Source organism: Mercenaria mercenaria, chromosome 13, assembly GCF_021730395.1.
Source record: "Mercenaria mercenaria strain notata chromosome 13, MADL_Memer_1, whole genome shotgun sequence".
Classification (NCBI taxonomy): Eukaryota; Metazoa; Mollusca; class Bivalvia; order Venerida; family Veneridae; genus Mercenaria; species Mercenaria mercenaria.
Genome location: NC_069373.1, coordinates 78,043,974 through 78,056,056, shown reverse-complemented (window position 1 = coordinate 78,056,056; position 12,083 = coordinate 78,043,974). Strand labels below are relative to the sequence as shown.

Sequence of the window (12,083 nt, the reverse complement as noted above, 5' to 3'; positions counted from 1 at the left end):
CTGGCTATATTAGGATTTGTGACACCCCACTTGCAGAAGTTGAGGAGGCAACATATCTAGGAGTAATGTTTGACAGGCGCCTAACAGGGCTCCAGATAAGATGCGTATTAGTGTAAATTACGTTTTGAAATAGGGCATATACGCATGTCTGATCATTTTGAAGCGTATAAAAACATACAAGAAATTACAGAAACGCCCACAATGACTTTTGACTAGCGTAAACAAAATCTAAATCATCTAAATGCTTTATGTAACAGAGCACAGTCGGCATTAATTCTCCCACATAGAACGTACACACGCATTGAATGGTACTCTATAAACCTAACTTAAACTATATTATACACTCAATGTGTGTGTAAATCAATTATAGTTGGGGAACAATATTGATGGTATGGTAGTAAAATTTAAAGCAGTGTAGATTTAAAATACCAACTTCTGGTGTGGAGTAAACAACAAAATGTCTCTTTCTAAGAATGTAAAAAGTGAACAAACACTCTACGCATTTTCAAACCAACGAAAATGATCCCCGGAACATATTTATAGGTATATTGAATACTCTATTGGATCCAGTAGCGAGTGTTTTAAGCTAAAGCAAGCCAAGGGAGGAAAAAATGCAAAAACTGGAATGTTGAACTGAAACTGAACTGAAAACAAATTCATGGGCTTTACACCCAAAAAATATGTTATAAAACTGATTTCTGTTTCTTTTCACATTTAAAAATTTTCAGGAGTAAAATTATTCCTAGTTAATTTCAGATTTTACCATTTTACTCATTCATAAAAATTATAATGAGTAAATACTCATAGGCCAAAAAAATTATCTGGAGCCCTGCGCCTAACATGGAAGGCACATCTAACCATGCAGAAAGCAAGGCACAAAGAAAGCTTCCCATTCTACGGAAACTTGCTGGTACAAACTGGGGAGCACACGTAAACATACTCAGTATACCTTGGGACCATCAGACCCATCCTAGAGTATGGCTCCTCAGCTTGGATAACAGGGGCCAAGACAAATCAGCAGAAGTTAGACAAGGTGCAAAATCAGGCTCTCAGAATCATCACCACAGCACTGAAATCAACACCCATTAAGGCCATGGAAGACGCGACTGCCATCCCTCCACTTGCCAAAAGAAGAGAGTCCAAAACCCTGGTACAAACCAGCAAATACCAATATCTGCCAGATCATATATTTGTAATGATTACATCTCTGATAATGATTTTTTGTTGACATTAAAGCATAAACTTACTTTGCTGACATTTTATAAATGAATGTATTCTTAACTTTATCATCAGGGGTTCTAACTGACCAATCAGAGCGCTGCATTTAATTTTTCGAGTACCTGCCAGTTTCCACTTGGGTATAAAAAAGTATATTTACAATGAACATATAGTGACTTTAGAAATAAATATACACTATTTTAGAAATCAAATTAAGATTTTTCACTGCACATGCCCCAGATGATGCTACAAACAACAAAACTTTGAACTTTCATTGAAATATTATATATATTTAATACCTTCATTTTAGTTTAAAGTTGAGATTTTACACAAGGTGTCTATGATAAAGTCCGAGTAAAATGTAATCATTACCCCAGTGAAATTAGTATCATTCGGCAATGTTTTGGACATGTTAAAATTATGAATATTTTCTGTTTTGTTTCTGCAATTTCGTGTTATCGGTAGTCTGCTGTGTACTGAAACCAGTGTCAGGGTAGATATCTCCTCACACCTGTCACTTCATATTTTCGAAGATTTAAGTCTCTTATTTCAAATTATGAGTTATATTCAACCCATCTGAAGTTTCTAAACGAATATCAATGTCTATTAATTTATGAGAGCAAGTAAGTCCAGGGCTTTTCATCCTTATATAACAGAGGCTGATATTCGGCCACTTCCCAATTAAAAATACAGTCACTTTTGTGGCAGACAAACTTCCCAAAATGTGAAAAAAAAATCTTTTTTTTTTTTTTTTAAATTATTTTAAAACAGGAAGCAAAGAGCTCCTTTATGATTAGGAAACCACCAAATTGTGTCCTCTGTTACATACCTCTTTTGCAGAAGGAAAAAAGGCCCTTGTTTCAATAAAATGCTCTTTTCCCAAAATGAGCAATTATGGCATATGAATTTCTTAATTTGAAAGGCCAGTGCCTGGTCCCAATATCCTGATGAAAAGCCCTGAAGTCTGACCAGTGTAGGGGTACAGACCTCCCTTTTTCTGGAGATTTAGGGTTATTTATATCTTAAATTTTGTTGAAAATGAAATAACAAATAAGTCTTAACCAGTCTTCACTTAAAACTTGGATCTAATTGGTTTACAGATACCAGCGTTCACCCGATTGTTTATCTTCTCTTTCAAAACCTAAATAACCGAGGAACTCCAAATGAATACACTGTTCCGTGCAAATTAGTTTGTTGTCAAATAAACTGTTGATAACAGTTAGATTTATAATTTTATCCCTTAAATGAATTCTATTATTCAGCAAAAAATAAATAAATAAATAAATAAATTAGGCATAATAATATGCACCAATTTATTTTGTTATTTAACAAGGTATAATGATAATCGGCATGGAACTGATTGTTTAATAATCAATTAAGCAACAATTAAGCGACATTAAGAAATAGAAACTGTTTGTGAAAACGTCCCATGTATCTCATTCATAACGGCTACCAAAATGTGTGAAAAACACATAAATACACTAAGGGTTAATTATCAATTAAAAATAGTTTTTTTTCCCCAACATATTTAACATTATTTTGTTTAATCTTTATCAGGGTCCACGCTTCTAGGCGACGTGAGCGAAGTGGTTGCTTTTTTTCTGATGACTTCGCTCTGTTTGTACAGAAAAGCGAAAAACAAGTCGCCCTAAAATCTGGCGCCCGAGGCAGTTGTCATACATGTATATATCACATATATCAGCTTCTAATCAGCTTGTAAAAACATTACATAATCAATTAGCGAAACTTATCCCGTTGGCACAGGACCACAGTTACTTGCCCTTGGTTGACCACAATAAGGAAGTGCTTACTCGGAAAATAGTTCCTCTGTTTGATGGTGAATATTGGTGAAAAATTGAATGAAAGACATGCACTAAAAGGCATAATTTAAGAGAGGAGATGTGAAATAATAGTTAGATGTGAATTTTGATAGGATTAAATTGTCTGAATATGCAAAACCGGTCACTTGAAGAGGACAGATTTTGCCTGTTTGCAGCCGTCAAAAGACTATTTACCATAGGCGTATGATTTGGGTAAACATACTGAAAAAAGGAGCCGGTCAACCCATAATTTCTTGTGGCTGGAATTTTTTTCTCTGGATAGTTCTATTCAGGGCAGGTAATTTTTTTTTGATTGGAATGCAGACAAAATTGCAATATTGTACAGTGTCTATATAGAACATATAGTAAACATAACTGTGGTCTTTGGCCTGATATAGCGTGAAATGGAGAGAGGGTGACCCACTTTAAAATTTAATATCTTTTTCAGTTTTGCTTGTATTTGGATGAAACTCTCACAGGTGACAGTTATATGATGTGGAAACCTGACATTTCATTGATTTCAAGAAATTCTAATTTTTATTTGTATTATTTAATATTATATAATCATTATATATTTTAATATGCAATTTTTCCAGAAAATGTGACAGATTCTACTTTCACTTTGAATGTTTGGCTAATTATAGCCCAGATATTTTTTGATACACAGTCTACAGCCTCATTTCCATTTCTGGAGTTAAAAATGGAGGCATTTTTTGAAAAATACACTGAAATAATAGACAGAAAAATACAGCAAAATGTGCATGGCTGTCATATTTGGCAGGGCTGTGTTAAAAAAGGAGCCATAGGCTATGGGGTCATAAAGACAAAGTTTCCGGATGGTGACTGGCATACTATGCATGCCCACAGGTTGCGGTACATGATCAGTAGACGCATTCTGTCTCTGGAGCCGGGTTTAGATGTATCTCACCTATGTCACAAACCACTCTGCCTGAACCTGGAACACTTGAGCCTTGAACCTCATAGCGTAAATACTGAGAGGCAGAAGTGTGTTAACCGGGGCTTCTGTTCGAAGCATGGGCCTTATGCAACTTGTCGGTTATTATAGTGTTAGTATATATTTCCTTCTAGCCTTCCGAGGTCTTGTTGTAATGCCTGCTGCCGTGCTGTCGAGATCTGCCGAGCTATTTTGTACTTATTTTGATAGACTAAATTCATGTATTTCAGATGTTAAGACTGGGTATTTCTCCAAATTTTCTCTGTTTACATATTGTAATTTTTTTGTGTACCGTAAAATTCCTAACAAAATAACCACATAAGTAATTACCGTAAATTTCCAAATAAATGCCCTGGTGATTTTTTTTTATTTAGCACCAGACATGGATCGGCTATTATTTTTTACTCTAAATGTATAGGAATTAAAGCAGAGCCAGATTTAAATAGCTGATATAGTTTATCGGTCAGTATTTGTCGTGTCAATGGTTATTTTTCTTACTATTTTTATTGAAATAGTACCGGCATTTCATGATGTTCTGTTTCAATGTTTTAAAGGACATAGTGTTGGCATTTGTTTGAAGATGGGCATTTATTATGGGTTTTACGGTAGCTACTTTTGGTGATATTTTTTTTTTACGGTATTACTAATACAATGGCAGTGTCTTTCCATTGAAATATGTCAGTTTGCACGGTAGTCATCAAGATACTTTTATTTTTTTCATTGACATCTGCCGTGAAAACTTGTTTAATTTCAATAAAAAGAGACTGCAATTGTTATAATTTAAAAACAAACTCATTTGGTTGCAGTTCATACTTTTTAATATTTACAAAATAGCATTTTATTACAGAATATACAGTTACAACAACAAGAACAACAACAACAATAACAACAACAGTCATAATTATATACTAAACAACATATTTTGTAAGTTTCAGGTAAAGATGTCTGTACAACACAGTGATTGCTGAAGATATTTATTTATTTATTTATTTATTTATTTATTTGTCCATATCCCACATAAGATTTTTTTTCTTGCTATAGTCTATTTTTCTCCAACACAAGGGAGATAACTAGAGGTGTCACTGTGAATAGCTATGGTCAGCAGAGTTTCCTACCCTTGATGTTGAAGGCACTGGGTCTAGCTGTCCCTTGCGGTAGTCTGACCTTGAAGGTTTTGCTGCCTGGTATTTTAGGTGATCTTCTAGCTGCCGCCCCTTGGATAGTAACCTCCTTTTTACTTTTTCAGGTTGCTTTGCTGCTTCTTCTGGTATTCCTCTTCCACCTGCATTTGCCGTAGAGAATACCGAGTACCGCTTGACAGGTGTACTCCCAAGTGTTCCAGTTTCTTTTCAGCACTATCCGCAATTCCATTGTTAAGTGGGTGAATTGTTGATGCTAACCGGCCATGTACATTCCTTGAGAAGTTGACATTCTTTGGGAGAGACACACTGATAGAGCGGTTAACAGCCTCACATTTTTGTGTACTGGTCCCTAGTTTCATTTGTTCTACAGCAGAGTCACTTAGTTTCATTTTAATTATCTCCTGTACTAAATGTCTGTCATTTTCTTCCATAAACAGGTTGGTGATTTTATGACTGGCGAGATACATAGAACGGTTCCACCAAGAGTTGGTAACACCTCCACCACAGACGTATGAGTGACGCCTACAGCTTGAACAGTCCCCAGCATAGCAGTTTACAGTGGCAGTTAGGACACTAGGTAACTCTTTCTTGATTTGTGTAATGTCCCAGCATGTATTCTCATAAGTTCTTTGAAAACTAGGCTACACCTAGCCTTGATGTCTTGACTGAACACTTTCTGCTGTTCTTGTCTTTTCTCCCTGGTTTTAGCTGTGAACATTCCGGCACTGAAATTCGCCTGGTAACAGTGTCAAAACTGAGCTTGTCCGAGGTGAGTAGGGTCCGCCTGACGTTCAACCTTCCACATCGGGTCCAGTAAGCGCATAGCTTCTCCTACTCCAGCGGCTGATCACGCATCCCCATCAGTGGTAACATACTTAATATATGCTTCTTGTACCCCTAACTGTTCCCCAACTGATTTCCCAAGTTGGTACTCAGACAGTGGTGCATTACGATTAAGAGATGCTGTACAGTCTGCATGGCCATCTGGGCATTTGACATCATAGCCTTTGTTTCGAAGCCAGGCACCTGTCCAGCAGAGCTTGTTCTGAACTGCTGCAGCAATGATATACTGCTTCTCGGTCATTGTTTCACAGGCAATACCAATAGACTGGGAAGCATTCTGTCCGGCTTTCTTTCGACTGGATATTGTGGTTGAATTATACCGGCCATCCACTGCTATGTTGATTGAATTTTCTGGATCACCACGTCTTCTGTTCACCTCCTTTAACATCTCTACTTTTTCAGACATATCACTGTCATTCAGTTCTTTAATAGCAGAGCCCACCTTGTTGGCTGTCTTCTGCATGCCACTTTTTGAGGGTGGAGGGATGTCGAGGTTTGCCAGTAGGTATCTACATCTGGTGTTCCCAAGTGGAGTGTCTTGCAGGCCAGCTGCCAATCCAAGATTTGGTGCAGCTGGGTTCGGTCCTCGCCTCGGAGATGGTGCCTCTTGATATAGCTTCTTCAGTGGTGTAACATAATTACAGTTTGTACATTTTAGGGAGAACTTCCAACAAACACCAACTTTTCTCTCCTCGGCCACTATGATATTGGCCTGTTCGCAGTCTAACTCCTCTTGTTGGTGAATCTGGAAGGCCTCATTGAAGGCTTCAGACATCTTTTCACAGTCTACAAGTCGCATGCCTGAACATGATGTTGTATCTTCTTTTTTCAGGGCTGACGTCTCAGTCACTTTTGGTCGTAGCACCCGGACATTTCCAGAGGTTTCCCCTCCATCAGCAGTAGGTCTAGCCACTAGAGAGAATTCTTCTGCAGTCATCCTTGAGGATAGAGGGCTTCTGTTCAGTGTCTCCACAGTTCATGCTACTCAGCTGTAGACCTTTGTTCCATGGGATGCTGCCAGGAGAAAATCTAGAAGACTTTCTATTGCAGTCTCCTTTCATAGTTGTGCAGTTGAAGTGAATTGTATAAAAGTAAGTGTTTTTCTGAGGATTACCAAAAATTCGATTCCTATTTATATTAAACTTGGCATTCAAAGAATGCGGAAAATGCCTGTCAACAACCCCAGAAATTCCTGGATTCCACAGAAGTGACACAGAAGTCAAGCTTGTCTCTACTGGAATGTTGTGTATTGGACAATATACAAGCCTGCCAGAGGCTGGACCAGACAGTGGCACATTTCAGCATGAGATATCTTTGGAACCACAGGTCATAAAATTGTAAATTACCTATCATTTTGTTTGTTAAATTATAGCCTTTTAGAAAAGTAAAAATTTGACAGGTTCAGAATTTTTGTTAATTTTTTTTTTTAATTTAAGATATTTAAAAAAAATAAAAAAAACCTTAAAAAATTAAAAAAAAAAATTTTTTTAAACTACTGACTTCTGGTGCAATTTGAATACATTTTCAAATAGACATTTATAAACTGAACAAAAAATTTTTTATTTGATGAAAAAATTGCAAGAAATGAAAAAAATATAGCAATTCTAGTTTTGGAATTTCACACAATTCTATGGCTGCAGTTTGGTCAGAGTTCTGTATACACCTGTCATAGGAAAAAGGCTGTAAGTTTCAAATTAAATGATAGAATGACATGAAAACATCAGGATTTGTTCGAAATACCCTATATTTTATTTTGCTAGAATATTATTTGAATTCACCGACAAATCTGTACTAACTAGGCACAAGACCACAGTTACTTGCCCTTGGTTGATCACAATAAGGAAGTGCTTACTCGGAAAATAGTTCCTCTGTTTGATGGTGAATATTGGTGAAAAATTGAATGAAAGACATGCACTAAAAGGCATAATTTAAGAGAGGAGATGTGAAATAATAGTTAGATGTGAATTTTGATAGGATTAAATTGTCTGAATATGCAAAACCGGTCACTTGAAGAGGACAGATTTTGCCTGTTTGCAGCCGTCAAAAGACTATTTACCATAGGCGTATGATTTGGGTAAACATACTGAAAAAAGGAGCCGGTCAACCCATAATTTCTTGTGGCTGGAATTTTTCTCTTGGATAGTTCTATTCAGGGCAGGTAATTTTTTTTGATTGGAATGCAGACAAAACTGCAATATTGTACAGTGTCTATATAGAACATATAGTAAAAATAACTGTGGTCTTTGGCCCGTTACGGGTTGTGAACTTCACCTGTCAACAAAGTATTCTCCGCCTATCACCGAGTATCGTTAGGATGATTTTAATTGGTCGAAAACTTTGGAAACACCAATCAAACGAGGCGAAACAAAATTGCCTTTAATTGATTTTGTGCATCACGGATAGAAAGTGTGTGCATCACGTGTGAGAACAAACAACTAACAAGAGGACCATGATGGTCCTGAATCGCTCACCCATCCCCACATGACCCAGTGTTGAACTGAGTATGACGTCGTTATTTCTATTATTTGACAAAGTGACCAAGTTTTTCAGCACATGTCACCTAGATATCATCAAGATAAAAAATTCTGACCAATTTTCATGAAGATCCATTGAAAAATATGGCCTCTAGAGAGGTCACAAGGTTTTTCTATTATTTGACCTAATGACCTAGTTTTTTAAGGCACGTGACCCACTTTTAAACTTGACCTAGATATCATCAAGGTGAACATTCTCACCAATTTTCATGAAGATCTTGTGAAAAATATGGCCTCTAGAAAGGTCACAAGGTTTTTCTATTTTTCGACCTACTGACCTAGTTTTTGACGGCACATGACCCAGTTTCGAACCTGACCTAGATATCATCAAGCTGAACAGTCTCACCAATTTTCATGAAGATCTCATGAAAAATATGGCCTCTAGAGAGGTCACAAGGTTTTTCTATTTTTGGACCTACTGACCTAGTTTTTGACCCCACGTGACCCAGTTTCGAACTTGACCTAGATATCATCAAGGTGAACATTCTGACCAATATTCATGAAGATCTCATGAAAAATATGGCCTCTAGAGAGGTCACAAGGTTTTTCTATTTTTAGACCTACTGACCTAGTTTTTGACCCCACGTGACCCAGTTTCGAACCTGACCTAGATATCATCAAGATGAACCTTCTGACCAATATTCATGAAGATCTCATGAAAAATATGGCCTCTAGAGAGGTCACAAGGTTTTTCTATTTTTAGATCTACTGACCTAGTTTTTAATCCCACGTGACCCAGTTTCGAACTTTATCTAGACATCATCAAGGTAAACATTCTGACCAATTTTCATGAAGATCCATTGAAAAATATGGCCTCTAGAGAGGTCACAAGGTTTTTCTATTTTTAGACCTACTGACCTAGTTTTTGACCGCACGTGACCCAGTTTCAAACTTGACCTACGTATCATCAAGGTGAACATTCTGACCAATTTTCATGAAGATCCATTGAGTAATATGGCCTCTAGAGAGGTCACAAGGTTTTTCTATTTTTAGACCTACTGACCTAGTTTTTGATCCCACATGACCCAGTATCCAACTTAATCTAGATATCATCAAGGTGAACATTCTGACCAATATTCATGAAGATCTCATGAAAAATATGGCCTCTAGAGAGGTCACAAGGTTTTTCTATTTTTAGATCTACTGACCTAGTTTTTACTCCCACGTGACCCAGTTTCGAACTTGACCTAGATATCATCAAGCTGAACATTCTGACCAATTTTCATGAAGATCTCATGAAAAATATGGCCTCTAGAGAGGTCACAAGGTTTTTCTATTTTTAGACCTACTGACCTAGTTTTTGACCCCACGTGACCCAGTTTCGAACTTGACCTAGATATCATCAAGGTGAACATTCTGACCAATATTCATGAAGATCTCATGAAAAATATGGCCTCTAGAGAGGTCACAAGGTTTTTCTATTTTTAGACCTACTGACCTAGTTTTTGACCCCACGTGACCCAGTTTCGAACTTGACCTAGATATCATCAAGGTGAACATTCTGACCAATTTTCATGAAGATCTTGTGAAATATATGGCCTCTAGAGAGGTCACAAGGTTTTTCTATTTTTAGACCTAGTAGTGAATTAAATATATCGCGATAAACTTTCGTTTTCACATTTTTTCAACAAAATCACACTTTTAATTCGTCATAACTTATTAAATATAGGTTAGTTTTAAACGGGAAGCACATGGCATGTTCTTCGTTTATGCTACTTTTTACAGAAATAAAAATCTCTAACATATTTTGCACCAGCCGATTCTTGGATGGAGAATACTTACCCCAGTGCAAATACGGCAAAAATATCGGTGAACTGTTTTGTCCGCCACGAACTGTTTTGCTCGGAACCGGTTAACGGGTGTGATAATGGAAACGCAAAAAATAAATTAATCTCCGTAAAACAGAAACGTCACAACTATATATATTTAGGGTTGAGCTAAAATGTGATTTCTCGATGCGATTTGCGTAAGGAGTACGAATTTTTCCTTTTCAATACAATGTAATATCGGGTGAAGATCAACTTTTACTATTATTTAAACAAGTTATGAAGGATGCAACTTGTTTTTGGAAAATCCCGCTCATTACACTTTCTTTACCGTAAAGTTGAAAAAAAATTGTAAGGTTAAAACTTTTCTGACATGCTTTATGGATTTGGCCACACATGGGCAGTTTAACAAACCAATTATAGCTGAAGAATTACACTCAGATCTTTCGTAAAAAACTGCAAACTATCGTACAATTACTCGGTATATACAAAAGAAGATGCATAATTACAATAGGTTTGGTTCTACCAATGAAAAACTCACAAAACGTAAGGTCTCAGAATGCGACAGCATTAAAGCTGCTCAATATAGATCCAAGTACAGTTCACTTCCGGTGTGGTCACGTAACCATAGTAAAGTAAGCAGTGTTAGAGTAAATCGTCTGCAGTACATTGTGATATTGATAAATTTACAAAAAAAAATCTTAATGAAGAAATTTGTGAGATTTGAAGAAACAACATCCGTTCAAAGTTTTATTTTGCTTTTTCGAGACTTATTTGTAAATTATGATTAGCGGGCTCAAACGATTCTTCAGTTGTTATGTATCAAAAATGCCGAGCACTAGCAAACTGACTGAAAATGCATTCTGTAAATCAACCTAAATAAATTGCAAAGTTTTGCAAGATATGTCTAACCATTGAAGTTTAATTTTGAAGTATCTAAATTCATAATCTGAAAGTGTAGAGCATTGGTAAATATCCAAACGAACCTTAACAAGTTTTTACTTGGTCTTTTTTCACGAAACAGTGTGAATCGTTGAGAGCAGTTAAATGGTAATTTTGTTCCCATTTAAAATATTTCTTTTTCGCGTCGAGTTTTGGTTCACCAACTAATGTGAAATACACTCGGTGACTGCTTCCTGGAAAGTAACCAGTACTCGCACCGAAAGAAAGGACTGTTGGAGTCATGGTCAAAATCCGCTGACGGGATTCGAACCCGCGACCTCCGGTTTACGAGACTTCTGTACAAAAATGAAAAAAGGTAAAATTTGTATCTCGATTCTACTATATATAGTTTTGAACTAATTTGAATATAACTTAAGTAAGTCAGTTTATTCAGAGTTTACTTGCAAACTTAAAAAAAAAAAAAAAAAAATATGTTAAAACATTATAGCAACCTGCCGAATATGAAATCGATTATCGAAAGTGAAAAGGCTATGCCACAAACTGCAATGTACCACAATATATTCAATGTGTGACTTTCATCGTACGTCAATTCAGTCGACTAAGTTCAAGAGATACTCACAATACTGCGTGAACAAACCTGTCTCAGTATTTGTTTCTATATATTTATACAGGAATATTTTAAAAATATGGGGTACCGTGTGTAAAACTTTTCAATATTCAACGCTGCATTCTTCGTGCGTAATCGGTATCCCGACCTATCCTATTTTTTTTACATGACCCTAAATGTTTTATAGTCTTTGAGATTTTTTAAAAACTTTTTAATAAAAAGTTTTAAAAAACTGCTCATTCTATTCTTTAAAAATTGTCAGTGATATTAGAAATTATTCGTATTCATTTTTTTT

General features: G+C 36.3%; 1 protein-coding gene across 2 annotated transcripts in view; it reads right to left on the bottom strand.

Annotated features, from left to right (window-relative positions):
- Nucleotides 1–12,083, bottom strand: part of LOC123530014 (glutamine--tRNA ligase-like) — a 56,422-nt gene that overhangs the window by 41,627 nt on the left and 2,712 nt on the right. Inside the window, exon 1 of one of the 2 annotated variants that reach the window (XM_053522403.1) lies at nt 1,591–1,644. The exons of the other annotated variant lie outside the window; for it this stretch is intronic. Within the exon in view, the coding sequence (XP_053378378.1) occupies nt 1,591–1,629 (39 nt within the window). The 5' untranslated portion in view covers nt 1,630–1,644. Of the gene's footprint in view, nt 1–1,590; nt 1,645–12,083 lie in introns of those variants that run through there. 2 annotated transcript variants of the gene reach the window in all.